The sequence below is a fragment of the Pezoporus wallicus genome, unplaced genomic scaffold (assembly GCF_028554395.1).
Source record: "Pezoporus wallicus isolate ANWC-B61680 ecotype Strahan unplaced genomic scaffold, APGP_CSIRO_Pwel_v1 contig_7227, whole genome shotgun sequence".
NCBI lineage: Eukaryota > Metazoa > Chordata > Aves > Psittaciformes > Psittacidae > Pezoporus > Pezoporus wallicus.
Genome location: NW_026637191.1, coordinates 1,720,822 through 1,743,714, shown reverse-complemented (window position 1 = coordinate 1,743,714; position 22,893 = coordinate 1,720,822). Strand labels below are relative to the sequence as shown.

The 22,893-nt window shown below is 44.1% G+C and overlaps 3 protein-coding genes and 1 non-coding gene across 13 annotated transcripts in view; 3 read left to right on the top strand and 1 right to left on the bottom strand.

The window, feature by feature from the left end:
• Nucleotides 1-301: 301 nt before the first annotated feature.
• On the top strand, nt 302-15,647 carry PRPF39 (pre-mRNA processing factor 39). Of its 5 annotated transcripts, none has more exons than XM_057403847.1 (14): nt 302-418; nt 2,960-3,326; nt 3,598-3,723; nt 4,364-4,482; nt 5,257-5,424; nt 6,115-6,280; nt 6,912-7,019; nt 9,133-9,297; nt 9,614-9,740; nt 9,833-10,101; nt 10,724-10,908; nt 12,239-12,313; nt 12,921-13,041; nt 14,853-15,647. In XM_057403847.1, the coding sequence occupies exons 2-14, from the start codon at nt 2,985-2,987 to the stop codon at nt 14,901-14,903; spliced, it is 2,022 nt and encodes a 673-aa protein (XP_057259830.1). In that variant the 5' UTR covers nt 302-418; nt 2,960-2,984; the 3' UTR covers nt 14,904-15,647. The 5 variants fall into 5 exon arrangements, with proteins under 5 accessions (XP_057259830.1, XP_057259832.1, XP_057259831.1 ...); XM_057403849.1 differs by lacking the exon at nt 302-418 and adding an exon at nt 4,074-4,236 and having other exon boundaries at nt 3,304-3,326; nt 3,598-3,970; XM_057403851.1 differs by lacking the exons at nt 302-418; nt 2,960-3,326 and adding exons at nt 3,902-3,970; nt 4,074-4,236.
• Nucleotides 10,178-10,264, top strand: LOC130596354 (small nucleolar RNA SNORD127). The gene has a single exon (XR_008971509.1). It is a non-coding gene; the product is annotated as a small nucleolar RNA SNORD127 (small nucleolar RNA).
• Nucleotides 15,648-16,045: 398 nt separating the features above from the next.
• On the bottom strand, nt 16,046-20,711 carry FKBP3 (FKBP prolyl isomerase 3). Its single transcript, XM_057403853.1, has 7 exons — nt 20,557-20,711; nt 20,373-20,474; nt 20,185-20,292; nt 19,665-19,800; nt 18,666-18,733; nt 16,717-16,814; nt 16,046-16,280 (listed from the first exon to the last, which is right to left on the bottom strand). The coding sequence occupies exons 1-7, from the start codon at nt 20,665-20,667 to the stop codon at nt 16,226-16,228; spliced, it is 678 nt and encodes a 225-aa protein (XP_057259836.1). The 5' UTR covers nt 20,668-20,711; the 3' UTR covers nt 16,046-16,225.
• An 88-nt stretch (nt 20,712-20,799) lies between these two features.
• Nucleotides 20,800-22,893, top strand: part of FANCM (FA complementation group M) — a 74,564-nt gene continuing 72,470 nt past the window's right edge. For 3 of the 6 annotated variants that reach the window (XM_057403840.1, XM_057403841.1, XM_057403839.1), the window contains exons 1-2: nt 20,801-21,382; nt 22,127-22,299. In XM_057403840.1, the coding sequence (XP_057259823.1) occupies nt 20,929-21,382; nt 22,127-22,299 (627 nt within the window). In that variant the 5' untranslated portion in view covers nt 20,801-20,928. Of the gene's footprint in view, nt 21,383-22,126; nt 22,300-22,893 lie in introns of all 6 variants that reach the window. The other 3 variants (XR_008971505.1, XM_057403843.1, XM_057403842.1) reach the window with 2 other exon arrangements.

The following is a 22,893-nucleotide window of genomic DNA, read 5'->3' as shown; positions in this document are numbered from 1 at the left end:
GCCTAGGTGGTTACTGGTCTTGTGGCAGGTACCGGGACCGGGGGATCGGGAATGGGGCAGCTGCGGGGAGCGCCAGACTTGCAAGGGGGAAGGGAAGGGGTTAGGCTGGGTCCCCGCCTTCGTCTCCGGTGGGTTGGTCTCCGCCCACCCCGACGAGCGGCTGAGTCGGACGTCGGGGGCCTGTGCTGGGCCGAAGCCGCTATGTGGTGGGGCCGCGCTCGGGCGTGCGGCACCCGCTGCCGCCTCAGCCGTTCACTTCGCCAGCGACTGCCGAGCGCTGGAGTAAACCAGCCCGCAGCTGGCGCTTAACGGAACGAACGTTGTGATTAGGGAAACCTGTATGATCCTTATGTGCTGGAACAACTGCGAGATCTCTGGACAAACATTAGACCAGCCCAAAGCCTTTAAGTGCTTCACGGTTTGTTACGTTGTCATTGTATTTCTTTACTCTTTACTTTCTTTTTCTTTTTTTTTTCCTATATTTTCCCTGTGAGGGTGGTGAGACGCTGGCGCAGATTGCCCAGAGAAGCTGTGGCTGCCCCATCCTTGACAGTGTTCAAGGCCAAGTTGGACTGGGCTTGGAGCAAGCAGGTCTAGTGGAAGGTGTCACTGCCCGTGGCAGAGGGTTGGAACTGAATGAGTTTTAAGGTCCCTTCCAACCCAAACCGTTCTGTGATGCTGTGACTATGATTTTGGCCACCGAAACGTTAGTGGTTGGGCAGAATGGTCCGGGGCAGCAGTGCCAGTGCAGCGCAGCCCAGCGCCAGCAGGTTCCAGGCGGCTCCCTTATCAGGGCTGTGACACTGGTCTGGGCGGAGGCGTAAGCTGAGGCCGGAAACTCCTTGTGATTGCCAGTTTGTGGGCTTCCGGGATGGTTTTGTATTAATTCATGTTTATAAATGCCAGTATTGCAAAGAATAAACGTTTGGTTGAAACAGGCTAAATAATATATGTTGGCATAAAAGATTTAAAATTAGGTATGTGGTTATCTGATATGCTTATTTAGTTATTTAGCACGAGCGATGTAAAAACTCCTGGAATTGAGTTACTGTGTTCCATGGTTGTCTGTGTTTGACGTGTGTTGGCTTTGTGCCTGCTGCTTTCGCAGCTGCCTGGAGCAAGGACATTCGTCTGGTTCCAGGAACCAGTTGTTCACGGCAGCTATAACCCTTAGTGAGTTTGGGGGATGTCTTGGTTTCTGGGGATGGGTTTAGAGCACCTTGAGTAGGAAGCAAACTGCGAAGCAGACGTTAACATTTTGTTTGAAGCCTCATATCCAGAGGTAGTCTAGTACCATCCTTTGTCTTTTTTTTTTTTACTTTCCCCCTAATGTGAAGACAGGATGAATTTGGGGGGGTAGGTTTTTAAGCTGGAATACATCTGAATCGGCTAGAGGGAGAAAACGTCTGTCAAATACCAGAATAATTTTAGGTTGTGCATTATTGCATGTTTAAAAACAATTGTGTTTTTCTCAAAAATTTAGAGCTGTAAATATCCTTTAAAGTATATTTTTTTCAGGAGTTGGGGCTGCTGTTTGTATAGCACATGCTTCTGACACCCTGATTTTATCATCTTTACAGATGAGCTCTGAATAGTAGCGGCTCTTTTCAGTGATGCAGATGCAGCGATCTGCAGTTACAACATGAAGTTGCAAACTTATGAACTGTTTATGTTAAAGGAAAGAAATTATGTGTTTAGGATTACCAGGTGATATATACGATGGAGAACAGAAATAGTTACTTTTAAAAAAACAGTTTTTAGAAAACTCCCAGAGTGGACCATGTGGACTTTTTAACACTACACCAAGGTAACTCGGCTTGGTGAACTAGGGCAGCATGAACTCTTTATCTCATGCACTGAAGCTGCTAAAGATAGAGTAGAGAAGTTTTTCCTTCCTGTCAAGAATTTTGCTCCTGTTACATTACTGATGACCTATCATTGTACTCACTGAAGTGAAAGCAAACGGTTTGTTCTCTTTTTAGGCTTTCAGTGAGAAAGATTTGTGGCAATGCAGAGTGGGGTGGGGACTTTTAAATGTCAAACTTACCTGCTTCTGCTCTGAGAACTGAAGGGAAATAGGAGTGGCAGTTGCTACAGTGCGTTTGAGGCTGATAGTCTCATGCTGTTCTTCATCCAAAATAGATTCACAGCTCAAAGCTACTGTATTCTATGCAGGTGCTGCATTACCTTTAACCCATAGGTCATTATGGTCTGTCTTGAATGTGGAGAAGGTCCAGTGGAGTGCCTTGTGGCCAGGCTTTGGGCAGTGAGGCTGGACTGGTGTTTGCGGAGGAGGGGAGGGCTGGGCAGCAGCGTTTGGCAGGAAGATCAAAATAAAGAGTGGGAGGAAGATGGAGTCTGTCCTGAGGGGCAGGAGGAAGCACCTGATGAGTAAGTGTTGCATGGGGGTGAGTGACTAGTGTCAGGGGCTAGCCTGAACACTGTGTGTGGCCCTCTGCTGGTTAGCTTATTTAGGCATCTTACGTATGGACTGAGTGAGGACAAGAATTCTTTTCTTTGCAGAGTTACCATGTAATCTGGTTCAGCTTGGCTTTGAGGGAACAGTTAAACATACATGTCTTTTGCAAAGAAATTATTAATTTGTATTAAGTAGGATAATTGAATAAATTTGAATGTAATTCTCTGTATGGAATAAACTGTTCAACTTGCATAGGAAAGCTGGGTTGGTTCACTTTTATACCTCCGTAGCAACTTGTGACAGGTTTTTAGAAAACCCACAAAGATTTGTATGTGCAGATGTTAAAATGTAGGATTGCTATTAATTGTAAATTATCTTATTTGTGAATAAGGCTCATGTGAGAAGCAGATCCAGTTGCTGGGGGTTTGTGGTGAAATACATGAATGCCTGAAGCACTTGGGAGACTCTTAGGTGGTAATTCAAGCCCAAGTTCTACTTGAATCTTTGCTGCAGGAATACTGAATCTTTTTGTTTCTGCAGGATCTAGTACTACTAAACAGCAGTAATGTCAGCTATGGAGAACAACACAGAAAATACAGAGGAGGAGAAACCAACTGTAAGCAATGAGAACACAGACAATAGCACCGAAACAGCAACAGAAGAACAGCAGATGGACTTCAGTACAGAAATTATAGGTGTCACTGAGATGGAACAATCACCTGATAGTTCCCCTGGCCTGAATGCAGACAACATGCAGGAGAGTGAAATTCCTGATATCGAAAGTTTACAGACAACAGATATTGAGGCTGGCTTTCCTCCAGATTTTGACAAGTTCTGGAAAGTAGTAGAGGACAATCCCCAGGATTTCACAGGATGGGTATATCTACTACAGTACGTAGAGCAGGAGGTTAGTATAGCACCCTATTCTCCTTAGCCTTCAAGAAATAAACAAAGAAAACCCAAACAAGTCACAGATATTCCAGCGACCAGTCTAGAGCTGTACATCAGGCTTTCATGGGTACTGTTTGAAGAAGTTGCCCTTGTCAGTGTTGTCAGAAGAGATCACACAATAAAAACTATTGCTTTTAAGAAAATGTTAAAGTAGTAATTGTTTTCAGAATAACATAAAGGGTTTTTAAAGGAAAGGATTCATTGCTTTTATTGTGTATTTCTTGCAGAACCACTTACCAGCTGCCAGGAAAGCATTTGACAGGTTTTTCACACATTATCCATATTGCTATGGATATTGGAAAAAGTATGCAGACCTTGAGAAGCGACATGACAACGTTAAGCAGTCTGACGAGGTATGTAGGTAGCTGGGTGCAGCTATTGCCATTGGTCCTGTTAGCCAAACAATGACTAACCTACTGCAAGTCATTTGGCTGCCAGTACCTGCCATCTGTGGCCAGGTTTGTAGGGATTTTGTTTGCACTTGTCACATCTGTGGCATTTGTAGCTAATGTTTTCTCTCTTTGTTGGCAGGTGCGTTAAACCTCTACAGTTTGTCAAGCTTTGCAGTGCAAGCCTCTGTATTACACTGCAGCTTAACAAGTAGGGCAGGGCTTTTCTGTCACTTACATTTATTATTCATTTTCGAAACAATATAGTTGGTTTGCTGGTCACAATTGCTGCATCTTATTGCATTTTTGGTCAGACGCTGTCAATGATGCTCTAATGGGTCTGTGCCCTATGGTCTGTACCCCAAAGCCTGCCCACACAACCTGGTCAGAATGCAGGGACCGCTGCGCTTTGAAGATCAAGACTCTGCACGTGGAGATCAGAACATTGCCATGTTCTATCCAACCTCCACCCAAATGGTAATGGTAGATTATTTAAACAAAATTCCAGTAATTAGTATTTCTAAGGTTCACCGGATAACACAGTGTTGCCTCTCTATTAGGACACCATTACGTATTTGAAGTACAGTTCATGTTCTCTTCATAGGTTTATCGCAGAGGGCTTCAGGCAATTCCTCTTAGTGTTGATCTTTGGATACATTATATAAACTTCTTAAAGGAGACTTTGGACCCTGCTGATCCTGAAACGAGCAGTACAATTCGAGGGTAAGTTGGACACAGACTAAGTAATTCAGGAAGCCTGTATGTATGTTATGTAGCAGTATAATCAGATTCATATGTTTAAGATGAGGGTCAAGGTAGTTACTGCCATTACTGTAAGGACTTTTAGTAGATGATGAAGCAATATTCCCTAAGAATGGGTGGACAATACAATGTGGTACCAGGGTTAGAAGTTGCGACTTGAGAGTTTCAGACTAGTCATTAGGAAATGCTTTGTGCAGTATTCTATGGGGATCTGGAGCAGGTTCTCCATAGAATTTTTGGAATTCAGTTACTTGGAGGTTTTCAAGGTATGGCTAGAATGTGTCTGACCTCATCTGTTGCTGGCATTGGTCCTCGTTAGAGTAAGATGGACTGAGGTTTGATCTCAGACCTTATTTGATCTTTAATTGAAGCTTCTAGCAACATGATTGATGTATGACTTTTGTGTATTAAACTTCTCAAGTAAGGCCTTTAGAATCTTGACAAAAGTGGTAAAGGTTGTGTATTTCCCTAATGTCTTGCATTCCTGCGAGTAGCTTTTTGTGTTGCCTTTATTCTGTTGTGGTAGTGCTTGAGTTAAAAAGCAATGAGTACAAACTTTGCGGAGATCTTGCTACAGATGTCTAGAAAATACTTTGAAGAATTTAAATAATATCTATAAGTGTGGTTGCAAGTAAAAGAGGATGCTGCTCATAATCTTTAAGGAAGAGCTAGAAGTTTTCTTCCTTGTTCTGTCACTGCATCCAGAAACAACTGTAAAATTATTTTGTTTTTCAGCGCCTATGAACATGCAGTCTTAGCTGCCGGGACAGACTTCCGTTCTGACAGACTGTGGGAAATGTATATAAACTGGGAAAATGAACAGGGAAACTTAAGGGAAGTTACATCCATCTATGACCGCATCCTTGGAATTCCAACGCAGCTGTACAGTCATCACTTCCAGAGGTAAAGAGAAAACAAAGATTTAATGCTGTGCATTTCTTAAGTATACACTAATCTACTTCTGTAAGCGTGGAAATGCTCACTCGGAACAGGAACTTGAAATAGTTACTTAAGTTCATGTACTTATTTAAGTGCTTCAAAGTACTCATCCACATTGTAGGAATTAGGTTTTAGATAAATTCACAAATGCTGCTGAGGAAGAGCAGAGGATGTGATTGAAAAATCAGAATGAGCACTTTTGAACTTTAATTCCTTATGCAGTGCTCTCCTGAAACTAATTGACAAGAGAGAAATACTTGGTTAAGTTTTAGACGGGAATTCTGCATTATTAATGGACTGGTTAAGAGGAAACGGGAAACCTTAGTTATATTATGTACTAGTCTTTCCCATAGTTGCCACAGATCTTTTGTGTTTGGAAGTAAAGTATCTCTGGATTGTCCTTAGCCATTAATTTTACATGGCAGGTGATTTGTCTTTGTCACTGCAGTTCATCATCCTTCCATTTCTCTTTGAATTTTGAATTCTGATAGGTGATAGAAGTTGCATTTTGTGTGTATGTGTTGTCAGAAGTTGCATTCTTGGCGTGGCTCTAGATTGATAAAGTAATGCAAAATCCCACTAGGACTTGTTACTGTGCTCTGGTAAATCAGAATGTTGCAGTATGAAACTTGACTTGTTTCTAACTGTTCTTAGGTTTAAAGAACACATACAGAACAACTTGCCTCGAGACTTTCTGACTACTGAGCAGTTTGTTCAGCTGCGTAGAGAATTAGCGTCTGTGAATGGCCACAGCGGGGAGGACGCGCAGCCTGGTGATGACCTGCCCTCTGGTGCTGAAGACATAACTGACCCTGCCAAGGTACAGGTGCAGGGGGTGTTCACTGGTGTTCTGTTCCTTACTGTGTGCCTGAAAGACAAGTTTGTTTGCAGAGAATTTAGCATATCTGTAGCTGAGATGTTTCCATAGTTCTGCTTATCACTGCTCTTTGGCTTGTGTGATAAGTACTTTCTTACAGGATTCACCTTTCCAGTGTTTTCATAGGCATTAAAGAAATTGAATTTAGAAGTGAAATAAGTGATGTGCAAAATTTTAGGAATTAATTAATTCTTCCAGATTAAGAGATTAGAAACTGTGGTCTAAGAAAGCTCCTCATCAGCAATGTTCTCTGCAGGTCAGAGCCTTCATGGGCGTATGAACACTTGACTATCCAAGGGAATTGCTGACTGAAAACAAACACATACTGGCACTAAGTTTGACTGGGATCCAAATTAATCTCTGATCTCAATCATCTGTGGCATAGGAGCAAAGCTTCAGATAGAAACCCTGTTCAGCAGAGCTGTGCTGGGGGCAGTGTCCCATCCTGTCTTCAGGGTAGAGTGTAATGCATCTGTGATAGTTTTAATTTCTGCATATTTCTGTCATCATGAAATGCATTTACAAAGGTGATATGGTGTCTACCTGAGTTATCTTTTTAAAAATTATGTTTTAGCTGATCACTGAGATAGAAAACATGAGGCACAGGATCATTGAGATTCATCAAGAAATGTTTAACCACAATGAACATGAAGTCAGTAAGAGGTGGACGTTTGAAGAAGCGGTAAGTTTGTTTTTCCTGTGTAAGGCAGTGTGCACAAGAGCTCTGAACAGAGGCCTGGGAGCTAGGAATTTTGAGTAACAGGTCACACAATCTAAACTCTTGTGGGCTTTGAACAAAGACCAAGTTTCACTTCTCTGCCATTTTTCTTGTGAAAAGGCAACTTGTGAGGTCAACTCTGTCACGTGACGGCTTAAAAATCTTTAAGTGGTATTTGGAGAGAGACAGGATGGTGTGGTGATTAGTAAGTGGCCTTTATACATGCATGAAAGACTGTGTTGATTGAGTGCTGCCTTATGCATCTGGGGTGATGCAGATTAAGGGCAAGAAGATGATTCTCATTGAAAAGGTAAGCCTGTCCTAAAAGGAGAACAAAGTTTGTGTGGTTTTCTATTTTAACATAGCAGTCTTAAACCTGAAATCAGTTAGGTTTTCCAAAATCGGCAATCATAATGTGCAGCTCCTGTTTTTAATGTGTTAACAGTAATTAATTGTTTGGTCATTTCACATACAGAATTTTTTCTATGTAGGATGAAGTTTGGTTACTTTTGAAAATCACCCTGAGTTTTTAGTTCTCAGTCTTTTTTTAATTTTTTACTTCCTGGCGAATATCATGTTGCATAACATGGTTCTTGCTTTAAGTTCACTTTTGTTTTTAAAGAGTACATTGTACAGATGCCTTGTAAGCCACAGGTGTCATGGAAGGGACATGGATCATAAGGTCCGGCTTTTCTAGCAAAGCATGACGTAGGCTTAAGTGTCTCACCACTCTGTCCAGCCATATCTTAACAGTGTTTGATGTAAACTTGAAAGCATGGTACGTGACCAGTAGCAGTACTGTAGCAGAGGACAAGGCATGCCTTGGTGGGGGTGGTGGCAGTTTGCCCTTCCTGTCCACAGCAGCCTGAAGGGCTGTTACAGCCCTTTGTGTCACAGGGTTGCTGTTGTACAGGTACCTGTCTCGGGAGGTGCGTCCCTAGAGTACGCAAGGCTCAGGTATGCAGATGTGTGGAAAATGGTTATGTGAGTAAGGTCTTGACTAAGAGAAACCGTAGCTACAGATGATTGGCATATGGAAGAACGATGAAACTGTGGACGTGTTGCAGAAAATATGCCAGAAAGAGGGTGTCCTCTCCTCTGCTGACTAGAATCAATGCTTTCTCTATCAAGAGAGTATATCTGCTCTTCAGATCGAGGAGGAGTTTGAAATATAAAGAAGTCTTTGTAATGGACAGAAATGAGGTTATTAAGCAACAGGATATTGCATAAATGATGGAGGCCGCTTAGACCAGTTTTACTGTTATTTTAGTGGGAACAATGTGCCTGTGAATCTGCCAAAGTGGAAAAAGAGTATTGGGCTCTCTTACAGAGCTCAGTGAGGGGTGTGGTGGGGGTGATTGGCTTTAAATTTCAGTTGGCCTTGAAGAATTGAATGTTACTCCTTGATTACCTTAAGTTCTTTATCCATTCTCATTTATTTGTATCGGAGATATTGCAGTACAGGAGAGAAATGATCAGGTAAAATTAAAGGTGAAGAAGAGAAAAAGCACAAGATCTCTGGAAGGATGCTTTGCTGTGGTTACTTCAAAGCAGTGTTTTACTTTGCTATGCTGAACTCTGTCCCACCCAGGTCCTCTTGTGGGCATCAGAAAATGCACAGTCTTGGAATAACCAGTTTCATGTACATAATTAATGTGAAGTTCAGTTCAGTGCTCTTTCTTCTCTTAGTCTCAACCAAATTTTGCATTTAATTTGTAGGCTATGCGCTAGTACAACAGTAAGTACTTCAGTTGTATGTATATGTGTATGTGACCAATAGCAATTGTTGTCACCACAGGTTTGCAAGGACTGAACTGTGGTGAGTTCTTCCTCAGTTCTGTACACACTTGCACTCAAAAATCTTCCTAGAAAAGCCAAGGTACAAGCACAGAGTGTAATTGTTGGCAAAATATCTTGATCGGTACTTGGGTAACCCCAGCAGACTTATGTGAATAGATAATGATGTCCCGTTTATTTAAATACCATTACTTGAATGGTGTTGTGGCTATTTGTTTTTTTTAACACAACTCGATGGTGTGCTTATTAGTCACAAGTTGCCATGCTGTGACTCTTGCAGATAAAGAGGCCTTACTTTCACGTAAAACCTCTGGAGAAAATTCAGCTGAAAAACTGGAAAGAGTACTTAGAATTTGAGATAGAAAATGGCACTCATGAGAGAGTTGTGGTCCTCTTTGAAAGATGTGTTATTTCATGTGCCCTCTATGAGGACTTCTGGATTAAGGTAAGGGAAGGGGTTTACCACCCATCTCCTGCCGATGGCATACATTGATCTAGTGACTAACCTTTTGTACTCTTGTGGAACGTTGTTCATATATAACTATATCTGTTGCATTAGGAGATGGTCTGCTTGCAACCAGATTTGACTGCTGCATATGCCAACTTCGTTGCCTCTCTACGTCCTTCCTTACAGAAACTAGTCTAGTGGTTCCATAAAGGTGCTGAATGGGTTTAAACAAAAGAATTTTATCGTTCTGTCATGTTCTTAAGACAACTATAAGCTTTAAATTTCCCAATCTCTGCTCTGTTTTCAACTATAGTATGCCAAATACATGGAGAATCATAGTATTGAAGGCGTGAGGCATGTCTACAGCAGGGCTTGCACTATACATCTTCCTAAGAAACCAATGGTTCATATGCTGTGGGCTGCCTTTGAGGAACAGCAAGGTGAGAGCAGCAGTCATTTTTCCTGGGAGGGATTCTGTTTTTAAGAGGCTGTGGATGTCTCATATCTTAAAGCATCTTCACCGGTGTTTTAGGCAACATCGACGAAGCAAGAAGAATCTTGAAAACCTTTGAAGAGTGTATTCTAGGGCTAGCAATGATTCGCTTGCGAAGAGTGAGCTTAGAACGCAGACATGGAAACATGGAAGATGCTGAACACCTGCTTGAAGAAGCTGTTAGAAATGCCAAATCAGTTAGTGAATCGTCATTTTATGCCATCAAATTAGCTCGACACCTCTTCAAAGTACAGAAAAATCTTCCAAAGGCAAGAAAAGTGCTGTCAGAAGCCATAGAAGTGGACAAAGTATGTGTTTCCTCTTTGCTGTCTTAAAAACACCCCAAAAAAATAGATCATGGTATTTTTCTCTCTTTCTGAACCATGGCAACAATGATGACAGGAGTTTGTACCTGGATGTGGTGTTCCCTTACTACATGGAGACAACAGTCCCTCTAACCTGATGTTGCCATACTTGCAGCTTGCAGATCTGGAAGTTTGCATTTTTTTTTAATCGGAAGCATTGTGATCAGAATCAGAAGTGCTTCATACTTTCAGTTTTCCTTTCCACAAGCTCAAATATAGGCGTGTTCACACCTTAAGGTGAACTGAATGGATCATGTAGGCAGTACTTGCAGACCGTTTTGTGTAACCACAGAAACATTTGGCACTCTGAATACTATTAGCTTACTCTTAGCAAAGTGTGACATCTGTCTTTGTAGTGTCACACTGTGAAACATGTCTTTGAAGTGTCACTTCTGTTTATGACACAAACCAGGTCAAAGATGACCCATGTAAAAAGAAAAACTTGTTGACTATTCTAGCTTAACATTTGTGGTTTAAACATTCTGCTCTTCATCTGGTAGATGTAGATACAGTGTCAAATACCAAATCTGACAGCTCTGCAACTTCTAATGCATTTTTTGCACAGGAAAATACAAAGCTGTACCTCAACTTGCTTGAGATGGAGTACAGCGGCGATCTCAAGCAGAATGAAGAAAACATCTTGAGCTGCTTTGATAAAGCTGTCAATGGCGCCTTGTCTATAAAAATGAGGATTACGTTTTCTCAGCGAAAAGTGGAATTCCTTGAAGATTTTGGTTCCGATGTAAAGAAGTAAGATGTGATCTGTGCAACAGCCAGATTAGGGTCACCCAAAGAGCACTTGTGGAAGGGATAGGGAAGGGTTGGATCAGTAGCATCCTTTAGGTGGTTCCTGTGTGCTGTCAGCTCTTTGTTGAGGGATAGCAGCTTTTCAAAACCAAATTCCTTTTTTAATCTGGAATCTCTTTTCAGAAAATTATCCTTTTTTTTTTTTTTCCTGGGATACTGTAATGCCTGTAACTTCCTACTGTGGTTTTGCTAAGTCTTAGAGGAGGGTGCTCTTCCAAGGGAACATGTTTTATGACAAGGGTGTGATTTGATGTTCTACACCCTGTGAGCTGCTGCTCGAGGTTTCCAAAACCACATTGATGTGATTGTTCTGTGTTCAGAAGGATTAACAATGCTATGTGCTTATGTGGGGGATCAGGTACTAGAACTGCAACTTTTGAATTAAATACTGGATACACTTTTTTCCTCTTAATTCTCTATTGCAAAACAAGCTCTTGTTTTTATTTACACGCTGCTGAATAACTTGGAAGAGCTAACCACGAGTTAGTTTTTCTGCTTTGTGTGCTTTTAACAATAGCTATCCTTAGTTCCTGCTGACTCTGACCATTCTAACTGGCATGGCAGCCAGCCTGGGATCCTGGATAGACAAAAACAAAACAAAGTTTTCAGTTCCCAAATAATAGTAGAGCACAGAATAAACACAAAAAACTGTTTCCACCAAGAGCAATACGAACAGAAGCAGCAGTTTTCCTAAACTGGTCTGCAGCAGATGGAATTGTATTTCCTATTTTGGGAAATGATACTTTGCTATTAGCGGGGATTTTAGCTAGCACTCTTTTGTGCTGCACAGAATATACATTCTTCCCATGTTGTTTGGCAAAAGGCTACTGGTGCTGCTTTGGAATTGTAATAATTTTGTGTAATACTGATTTCCAGTACTTAAAGAAATGTTGATTGCCATCCACAGCAGCACCAAGATTTAGCATCAACATGCACCTGAGGGAATGCAGGTGCTGGAAGGAGCAGCCGTATCACACATAATTTTAAGAAAACTTCATTATAAAGGGGAACTTTATAAAAACCACATGAAGTGTGATAAAAGCCAAGCAAGTTGGGGATTCCTGAGCTAACAGAAAACACTATGCACTGGGGAGTCAAATAAAGGTTTTTGGCTTTCCCATCTCTGTGGTGGATCACTGATAAAGAATTGATTATGATTCAGTTTGATTTAGAATTGTTTTGCATTTTTACAGCTTCAGGTAGATGTTTTAAAATGGTTTAAATATTTGCATGAAAACGGTGAGCAAAGCTCTGTTCCTTTTTGCCTCATCAGGCTTCTGGATGCTTATGATGAACATCAGGCCCTTCTCAAGGAGCAGGATTCTTTGAAAAGGAGAGCGGAGAACGGGTAGGCAGTCTGCTCACCTGCGGTGTAAGCTGGATCAATAGCTGATGCAGTCCAGGGTAGCTGGGACATAGACTACACTGAGCTGTAGCTGGTACAAAGCACTTTGGAGATGGCTGAAAAATAGTTCAGAGAACAGTCTTGGAAATTATATTTTTCTTTAGTCTATGATATATATATACACACTTTTTTTTTTTTTAGCTTTAAAGCTACTGCTTGCTAGAGCAAAACCACTATATTTTTTTAATCACTTAAGATACACTAAATAGGGCTGTACTGTTGGCTTCAATATTTGGAAATGGATTTATTGGAAAGTAACTTCTGAATTGTTTCTCAGGAAAGGTAAACAATACTGGGAAAAATAACTCAGTCTTTAAGCAGAAACATGCTTCTGCTGTCCCATTGGATTCACCAGAACAGTTAAAAACCAAAACTATTGTTCTGAAGCACAATATACTACTGTCTTTCTCTAAATCAAATTCTGCTTCCCTGTTTAGACAGGGCACCACATCTGAAAATATTGCTTAACTTCATCCATTACAACATTTCTCACCCAGAAGCTCAGCATTTAATCTAAGGTGCCATTTACAAGTGTGTATTAAATTCACAGGTCAGAGGAGCCAGATGAAAAGAAAATGCTAACAGATGATCCAACACTTTCATCGGCACAGATGATGGATGGAGACATGCAAGTCAATCAGGCAGCATACAACTACAATGCCTGGTACCAGGTGGGTGCGCACTTTTGGTGCTGTGCTCAGCGTGCATGTTCTGTATGCACACGTTGTGCTTTTCCATGTGACTCTGTGGCCCAGTGTTAGAAGCTTGGAGTAGAAATTTAGCTTCTGTTTTTGTTGATTCCCCTGTAGCCTGTTACACGACTGTAAGGTATTTCTCCTTGTGCAGCAGGAGGAGCAGCTTGGTGCCAGCCCTTCACGTGAAGGGATGTATTACAGCTGTTAGGGATGTTGCTGGCTGAGGGCAAAACGCTTTGCCCAGGAAACTCACTTTGGGATTCCAGTTAACTGTGTGTTTTGGTAGTTAACTTCTCTAACTAGTAGTTCCCATAATGTCTTGGTATGGGTTCCATTGCACTGCTATGGTGTCCATAGAGAATCAGTCCATTCAACAGCTTGGCCCGTGGGTCTGCTATTGCATGACGTTGTTTTGTCCCCTTGAGAGGCTTAAAGAGGGAATTGGTAGTACCACACCTTGATTTCCTCCTTTTGCGGGAGCAGCAGCCTCCAGCATGTGTCCTGCTTCCTTCTAGACTGATGGTGTGGTTCTGTCCAAGGGGCAGGCTGTAGAGCCTTGTCTTTCTGTGCAAGGTGAAGGTGGGTGCTGCTGGTGCCCTCTCAGCTGGGATGAGAGCAATGCAGGCTTATAATGTTAATCCTTTTGAGTTGTGAGTAACTGAGAGTCTGGCTGACGCTTTTCCTCAAGCATTTTAATGAAAACTGTTGTTCAGGCTGTAAGGAGCCTGCCAAGCCAGTGAGAACAGCATTTGCAGGTGGGACGTGACCCAGCCATTGTGTAACTGTGATTTAAAATTGCCTGTGTCAAGGTTAAGTGTTCTTTCCAAGTCAGGCAGTGAAAGGTGCCTCACCCCCTCAGCATGGGAAGACTGCCCAGCACTGGGCCTGGAGAACTGCTGCAAGTTTCCAAACTCAGAATGGTAGGAGCGGCAGGCTGATAGTGCTGGTGGTCTGCGTCCTGTGGTTGAGACAGTAACTTCATCACTGTCTGCCTGCTGTGCATTTTACAGTCTGCTTGAGAATAGCAGAGGCATGTGTTCTTGCTGTCCCCAGAAGGCTGCGCTGCCTGGGCACAGTTCATGGCAGTGTAGCCATGGGAACCATCTTGGTGACAGTCTCTGCTGGCTGCAGATGGCTGGGTTCAGTGTGAGGGAGTGGTGTTGGGGCACTTCAGCCACTCCCACTCTGCTGGACATGCTGTGATGGGGGATGTGGAGCTAGAACACAGGCTGTTCCTGCATCACTTGCCACCTGCTCTCTCTTTTTTCCCTGCCTTTTATGAAGTCTTGTTGACAGGGAAGTGACAGGGAGCTGCAGAGCAGGTACCAAGGGGTATATCTGAGGAACAAGAGGGAGCCCCTGACTTCTCCTGTACTGGAAGACTCATCATTTGAGTCTTTATTAAGTGACTGAAACCATGAGGGACAGCAGTACTCCCTCCATGCTGGCCCTTGGTACAAGTCTGGCCCTGGCCTTGTGACTGCAACCACTTGTTTCACAAAGATGCCTTGCAGCAGGGGGTCAGGGTGGTTGGGAGTTGATGGGCCTTGTGCTGCAGGGGAGCACCCCTTGGTGTTCTTCTGCCTTCCAAGCCAGCCTGAGGCATCAGCTGTGTGCAGGACCTCTCTGTGCAGAGACCTCACTATGGTGGCTGTGACATGGTGACCATGCTGGCCACTGCAATATAACATTCCTTTCTGGAATGGTAGCCAGCTGCTCACTGGGGATTCCGTGTGGAGCATAGGCAATCTGACTTACACTATCCTGTTCTTGGTTTTTTTTCTCAGTACAATTACCAGAACGCGTGGAATTACGGACAGTACTATCATGCGACTTGATCCGAAGAGTGAATGCTGCAGTTTCAACAAAGATGGAATACAAAGAAGTTATATTTTTCTAAATTAGGGATGTGAAAGAACTGTTGTAATACCTGCTTTTTGGTCTTCTGCATGTGAAGTGAGCTGGTGTTCCCAGGGTATGTGTGAAGCAAGATCTGTGTGCTGGTAACTGATAAATGGTATCTCTGTACAACTGTAGTTTACCATAAATGCATTTGTTTTGTTTTTTTAATTCCCTGCACTAATTTATGGAGGTATCTGAAGATTTTTTTTTGGTCTCAGGACGATGCTGTGGATTTAACCAGTAAAGCTGTAGGGGTTTTGCTTTGGTTGGGTTTCCCCCAAGGCTATCGTGCCACGTTAGCTGCTGCAGGATGCAGCAGCTCAGGTGCACAGCACTCCTCTCCTGCTCTGCTCTCCAGCCATATGTAATGACCTACTTCTATCACAACACCTTCTCTGTGCCCATGAGCCAACCCAGACTGCTTTCTTTGTGGTGTTAAGATTGAAACTTTGATGACACTGGCAGCCTTTGCAAGCTGCGGTACGTATTTTCTATTCCATATGGGGGGTCAACAATTAAAATGCAGTGCAAAATGATGTTGCATTCTTTTTTAAAAAGCACAAACTGTGTTTGGGATGATTTTTGTATTTAGAGTTTTTCATGTACACAGTGTGAGCAAACTTTTTTTCATTTTGATCAAAGTGATCATTCCCATTTTTATAATAAAAGCAAGGAATTCAGTAGTCCTCTGAGCTTTCTTTGATTGCCTCATTCAAGCCAGGAGTAAGAACTCGAGTCTCAGTTCCACCCCTCTCCTGTTCAAACAAATGCCTGGGATGTAAATGTTTCCTTCTTATTTAGGTTAACTAAAATTGTTGGCCAAGTGCTTCTGTGAAATGCAGCAGCTTCACCAAAGGTGAGGGGAAGTGTATGGCTGAAGGCCTGAGCAGGGTCTTGAAGCGCATGCTCCTCTGTAACAGGCTGCTCAGCCCTAGGAGGGATAATAAAACCATAGGTGCCAGTTTGAGGTGGGAGTGCTTGTCCTGTAACAGTTTGCTGGAGATCTGTGCAATTCCCCCCTCCCAAGTAACAGAAGGAAATTACAAGGTGAACATACACACAAAACCGTGAGGGCACGTGCATGTACAAACTATGTTTTCTTTAGTGGTATGTTACTGTACAGCACTGGGGGCAGGGACAACAAACATGATTTCAAGTACAAGGCCACAGCTGTAACTGTATCCAGGGGTTGCAAGAGCATTGACAGAAGCTTTCTTGATCGTAAACAGGTTCCCAACAGCAACGGAAATGCTTCGTTTCATTCGATATCCACCAGTTCCACCTCGAAGAAAAGTTTTGCATTTGGTGGAATCCTGTTTGCACACATTAAGGAAGCTTAAAAACAACCTCACACCCTGCCCCCTCTATAGGCATCACTCACTGGTGAATGACTTACCACCTCATGGTAAATTCTAATGTGGAATCCTTACAGAACCACAGCTGCTGTCTGATGTGAGCTGTTACGGGATGTGCAGTCCCAGTTCGTGAGGCTGTGCTGCTCCTTTTGCCTGTTCCTCAGAAGAGGAGCAGCTGCATCTCATCTGAGCTGCCTGAGTGTTGCCTTCATTTCTCCATTGCAGGGCTCCCTACAGGCCTGTTCCTTCCCCATCTATTAAGTGCACTTGAGTTTCTTCAGGCTGTTAACATTCTAAGCCTGCTACAAGTAACAAGTAAATGCTGCTGATTGTATCTCTCTCTGTTAAGTGCCTGACTGCACCAAGTGCTCCCAAGTCGGCTGTGGAAGGATACTTGGCATCAGGTTGGCCTTTCTTGCCATATGCCCACTCAGGTTCAATCTCCAGCTGAGCCTTCTCTCCTTTACTCATTGTTAAGAGGGCTTCATCCCACTGAAAAACAAAACCAGAACAAGCTCAGACCAACCACAGAACTACCATATTCCATATGCTCTTCCAGTCTGCTCACACATACTTGTGCAACACCACACTGTTCTCTGCAACCCCCAGCCCACCCCAGTGTGCACTGTTGGGCAGTTTCACATTCCATTTAGTCATGCCTTTACATTGTCATGATGATGCTTGTTGCTAGGGAAGCATTTCCAGTTTCAGAATGCGTTTCCCACCAGACCACCACGCACACAATACCAAGGGGCTTGTCTCTGTGCCCCATGTTTCTGCACCATTCTGCTGCATCAACAGTGTTTATTTAAGGCTGATGTATAAAGACTGGTTTCATTTCTGTGCTTGTCCCTCTCTGTGACCCACCTGTGCTGTCAAAAGCCTGTATTCATTGTGGCACTGTATCAGCATTTCACAACAAACAGTTGCTGCCCATGTCTGGTAACAGCTGAAAGAAGGTACCTGGCACCCACACAGACACAAGCACTATGCCAAAGGACTGCAGCAAAACCCAGGCAACTGCTGCTGCAGTGCTGGCCACAAGGCCCAGGGACATTTTCCCCTCCCAGTACACTCCTGTCACCCCTAAAGGCCTCTTCCCTGCCCAGCAGCAACATGGAAGATTATGTTGGGTTGGGTCTGTTTTGTTCTTAAAGTCAGGTAAGGACAAGATCCTTCCTATGTCATTACCTTGTGCAGGCAGACACTGATTTCACCACACAGCAGCAGCTGCTGCCAGATTTAAGCACCTCATTTGCTTTGCACGTAAGTCAGAACCTCCTGGACACTCGAAGTCATGGACACTGGTGTGAACTTACAAGTTGTAAGCTAACAGGGTGTGCAAAACACTCTTCTACTGAGTGCTTTTGGTCTACCTAGATACCCCTCCTCATGCAGCTTCTACCTGCGCTGCTTTAGCACTTAGTGCTGGCCACGGCAGAGGAGTTAAAGCGTCAAAACTGCAATTCATTTCAGTGCATGACAGCAACTAGAGTCTGGAGTTTCAGAATTCAGTTCAGAGTTAAGGGATGAACTGAAGCAAGTGTGAAGAGGCCCTGAGGCAAATAGACACACACACAAAAAAAAAAAAACGATGAGAAGAAACAATGTTCTGACAGACTAAAGCACACAGAATGAGAAAGGCAGAGATCTGGGGTTGTTCAGCCTGGAAGAGGCTCTGGGGAGACACTGGAGCAACTTCAGTGTCTAAAGAGGCTGCCAGGAAATCTGGAGAGGGGCTTTTTACAAGGGCCTTTAGGGACAGGACATGGGAGAATGGCTTTAAACTGATGGAGGGGAGATTTAGATCAGATACTAGGAAGTTCTTTACTATGGGGGTGTTGAGGCCCTGGCACACGTTGCCCAGAGAAGCTGCCCCATCCCTGGCAGTGTTCAACACTAGGTTAAATGGGGCTTTGAGCAACCTGGTCTAGTGGAAGGTGTCCCTGCCCATGGCAGGGGGTTGGAACTGGGCGATCTTTAAAGTACCTTCCAACTCAAACCTTTCTATGATTCTATGACTCTATGAATGCACAGTGATCGATGGGACACCCAGGAACCTGCAGCCTTTTCTATTGTGCAAAGCACTGCAGGCATGTGCAAGAGACTGTGCTTGTCCTGAGAACATGCAGTTGTTACACTGTTCCCCACACACCACTTTGTGAGAGGAATGACACTGCTGATGGATGAAAGCACCCGTAAACAGTAAATATTACATCCTGTGGTCAGCAATGCTTTCACCTTGCCATTTACCTCCACCAGAATCAAAGACAGCAGCTCAAAACATGCAGCCTGATCATAAACCTCACAGAATTCTGAGGGAGTCATTAATGTTTTACTTACACCTCTGATTACTTTTCCTACGCCAACCTTGAAACTTAAAGGTTTAGCTGCTTTTTTCTTCTTTGAACCTGAAAGACAAGTTTTGCATCCATTTGCTTTAACATCACACCAGCAAACACTCTACTGTCTAAAATTAGAGTTAGGATCATGCTTTGTACAAATATCTAATTATAATATTATTTTTAGCCCACTATCAGATATTATGGGGAAAATGTAGTACTGTGCACCAAAAACATTAAATGTTGAAGTTGCACCAAGATCTGAAGCTGTTGAGCATCTTTTGAATACTGATCCAGGAAACCTCAAAGACTCATTTGTGAATTTCTGAAATTGATGATACAAGTCATAAACATATTAGTGAAGCAAAAATAACTACAGGAAACGTACAACATCATACAACATTTGCAATGACTCAGTGTTCCAGTGATAGCCCTGCTGTTCCACTCAGTGTTGCGTATCACTGCTGGAAAAGCACTTCTAGTATTGCAGGATTTCATATCCCTTAATCCTCTGATCTACAAACTGTTACAAAAATACCAGCAGACTTCTCCACAGACTACTTCAAATCACTGTACTGTCTCATATCACTCTTGTTACAGTGCCTCCATGTTTAAAGGTTTATTACAGGAGTACACCACGATGTGGCTATTTAGAGAAGGTAACTATACTGATGGTGGTCAAGTTCCATAGGTAGGGGAAATTCCCAAGCAGGAGCCATCTTTCTTCCGATTATAGCTGTGCATTTCACATTATCTGTGGCCTGGAGAATGCCAAGCGTGAGGTCTGGCAAGATGCAGCAATGTCACTTGACACCAGCCAGTCCCAAAATACTGCCCTGCATTGCCTCATGGAAAATCAGGAGTGGCTGTAGGGCCAGCCCCACTCAGCTCAACAGGATGATGGTAAAAGCAGCTCATCAGGACTCCTACCACACACAAATGGCTAATTTCCTCTGCATGCATTTACAACAAAAGCCAAACAGTATATATATGACCTTACTTGTTTGAATATTGGTATCGAAGACTGTTCCATCCTGTAGCTTTCCTGTATACCAGCAGTGAACCGTGTCTCCTTTCTTCGGAAAGTTGGTCTTATCACCCTTCTTTAAAATTGATTTTGTATACTTTGGTGGCCCCTAAGTTTATAAAAAGAGAGTTATGACTGGTGCATTAACTAGGCTCAGAGTAACCACACTCAAAACTGAACCACCACTTAGATGAAGCACCAAATGAACACATGCAATGTCAGCAAATGGCATGTTCAGGTACTATTGTGGGGCAGTCATACTTGGGCACAAATATATCAGCATTGATACAGTTTTCAGCAAAGACTGAAGCTGTGCAAGAAATGCACATCTGGGAGAAGGGCCCATTGCTAATTTAAGCTACAGAAGGTTTACAAGGCTAAGGCTTGATACAAACACCAGACTTCTTGCTGTAACAAGGTTTTTGAACACCTAGATGATTTGGCCGCCCCACACAATCCCCAAAGCAACGCAAAACAGAGGTGCCGCACCGACCTCTTCCACGGCCTCTTCAGACTTCGCTGCTTTCCCCTTGGCCTCCTCCGCCTTAGTGGGCTTTGCCTTTTCCGCCGCCTTCTCCGCGCCGTCCGTGCCCTTGAACCGCTAGAGGAGATGAAGAGGGGCGGCAACCGTCACCCACCGCCCGAGTCCCGGCCCCCAGTCCCGCCGCCGCGGCCCCGTACCCGAGTGTTGAAAAGCTGCATATAGGCCGCGATGAGCTGCTCCTTATTCGCCGTCTTCGCCACGTTCTTCACCTGCCCCAGCAGCTTGTGCTCCGCCAGGAACTGCAAGATACGCCGTTGAGCAGCGGAGAGGCACCCCTCTGCACACACACATCACCACCACCAACCCCCTTCCCGCCCTTACCGCCTGGGCGGCATGCTCCTGAAGGAACTTGATAATATCCTTCTTGGGCAGCGACTCACTCCGCAGCTCCTCAGCGCTCCAGGGCTGCGCCGGACCCGCCGTCGCCGCCATTTTCCCGCCCGCCACCACCTCCCCCTCAAGCACCGCCCGCCTTCCCGTCAGCCCCGCGGGAGCGGCCGCACGGGCGGGAGACGGGACCGAGGGGAGCCTTAACCCCCGGTTCACTGCCCTCCTGTCCGCCTGCTTGTTCCCGTGGTGGCTCCCGAGGGCTTTTCAAGCGGTGGCGCTGAGAAGATGGCGGGTGTTGTACTTCAGCGAGCGTTACCTCCGAGTGGGCGGGAGCCGCTCCTGGCGGCGGCGCCCTGAAGGAGGATGAGCGGCGGGCGGCAGTGCACTTTACCTCGGGCCTGGTGGGTGGCGGGCGGGAAGGCGCCGGATAAGAAGGAGAAGGAAGAGGAGGAAGCAGCAGATGCAGACGATGACCTGCTGTTGGCGGCGGCGGCTGCGGCGGCAGACCCGGACACGAGTCCTGTGGCGGGTTTCTGTGCGGCCGCGGGGTCCATTTGGATCTATCCCACGAACTATCCAGTGCGCGGCTACCAGGTGCGCATGGCCCGCGCCGCCTTGCTGGGGAACACGCTGGTCTGTCTGCCCACCGGGCTGGGTAAGACCTTCGTGGCCGCCGTCGTCATGTACAACTTCTATCGCTGGTTCCCCTCCGGCAAGGTGCTGTTCCTCGCCCCTACGAAGCCGTTGGTGGCTCAGCAGATGGAGGCCTGCGCCCGCGTTATGGGCATCCCGGCCCGGCACATGGCGGAGATGACAGGTAGGGCGGCAGCAGGGACCGGGACGGGCTTGCTCCGGGGAGCTACGTCCTCGGCGAGGCGGCAAACATCGAGGCTTCTTAGCTTAGAGGCAAGGGCAAACAGTGTGAAAAGCCCCAGTGGAGGAAAATAGGTCTTTTTTTAGGTTCAGAAGATTTTTAAGGCATTAACTTTAGGTTTTGCAACAGTTAAAGCCCCAGGATACTATTACCAACATGATGAAGTGTTGGAACGTTTTTTCTGGAGCTCTGGTGTGCCGCCCTGTGGTTCGCAGTGCCTTGGACAGAGGTGTGAATGCGCAGGAAATACGCTTTCTATGAAGCCAAGGAAGAACGGCTTTTTTTTTTTTTCTTAAAGTTTTTGCAAGCACCATACACTGCAGTTTATTGCTTAGTGAAGTAATCACCTTAATGGCTTAAAATAACCTATTGTTAAGTGCAAACCTTTCTCAAAGGTGGTGTAGATCAAGTATAAACTGCAGGTGGCTGCGGGCTGTCTTGAGCCTCCTTGCCTTGTTTTCTGTGGTTCTGAATTTAGTCCTTTAATAAAAAAAAAAAAAATCCTAGTCATTGTATCCATCTTTTTTTTTTTTTTCCCTGAAAATAGGACTAGCATTAAGGTGCTTGCTATTTTAAAAAGCACTCATTTCCCAAAGCTGACATGTGTCTGTCAGCCCTCTGCTGTCCTCTCAGGCCATGGCTTGTTCTCAGCAGAACTGTTGCTAACATTATTTCTTAAATTTCCAGGAGGTACCCAGGCTCTCAGTCGGAGGGATCTATGGACTGCCAAGAGAGTCTTTTTCCTTACGCCTCAAATAATGGTGAATGATCTTTCTCGTGGGACTTGTCCTGCTGTGGAGATTAAATGTTTAGTTATTGATGAAGCTCACAAAGCCCTTGGAAATCACGCCTACTGTCAGGTAACACAGGTTTTTAGTGCTTGTTTAACTTTGAATGGTGGAAAATTTTGTGTTTGGCAGCATTGCAATTTTCTTATATTGTTTTTCAGAACTGTGGCATTTTAATTTTCAAATAATTTAAGTTTATATGTTATTTTGCTTCAAAATACTATATAAAAATCTTTTCTTAAAATACTTTACTGTTATGTTAATCACCCTCTAATACAGAGCCAAGACTTCTATTCATTAACTTTTGTGCTGTCTTGGATATAGGTGAGAAAAATCTTCTGTCCCCCCTTGTCAGTCCCCATGGCTATGAAGTTGGCAGTTCTGCTTTATCTGTGTGTTTGCATGATTTTCAGCACAACTATCAGCACAAATTGAATTCCTCTTTAGTCCCTGTTCACTTCTTTGTATCTTTTATGCTGTGTTCCATTATTTGTAGCTCTTTGGGTTTTCTACAACCTGTGCCACACAGGGTGGCTGGTCGGAGGCACGCTGTTCACTAATGGCACCGACAGAGTTCAGCTGTATGGGAACATGAAATAGGAAGGAAATATTGTTGTGTTGAATGCTCAGCAGCTATTGTACTTGTCCCAGGTCTTGGGGAGGGTT

Bases quoted from the DNA above. Each gene is read 5' to 3' on its own strand.
- PRPF39 (XM_057403847.1), top strand. From the start codon at position 2,985: ATGTCAGCTATGGAGAACAACACAGAAAATACAGAGGAGGAGAAACCA. The intron at 3,724-4,363 runs GTATGTAGGTAG...TTCTCTTCATAG, and splicing joins ACGTTAAGCAGTCTGACGAG to GTTTATCGCAGAGGGCTTCA. The intron at 7,020-9,132 runs GTAAGTTTGTTT...TGACTCTTGCAG, and splicing joins GGTGGACGTTTGAAGAAGCG to ATAAAGAGGCCTTACTTTCA.
- FKBP3 (XM_057403853.1), bottom strand. From the start codon at position 20,667: ATGGCGGCGACGGCGGGTCCGGCGCAGCCCTGGAGCGCTGAGGAGCTG. The intron at 20,293-20,372 runs GTACGGGGCCGC...CATCTCCTCTAG, and splicing joins TGCAGCTTTTCAACACTCGG to CGGTTCAAGGGCACGGACGG. The intron at 16,815-18,665 runs GTAAGTAAAACA...TTTGTTTTTCAG, and splicing joins TAGGAAAAGTAATCAGAGGT to TGGGATGAAGCCCTCTTAAC.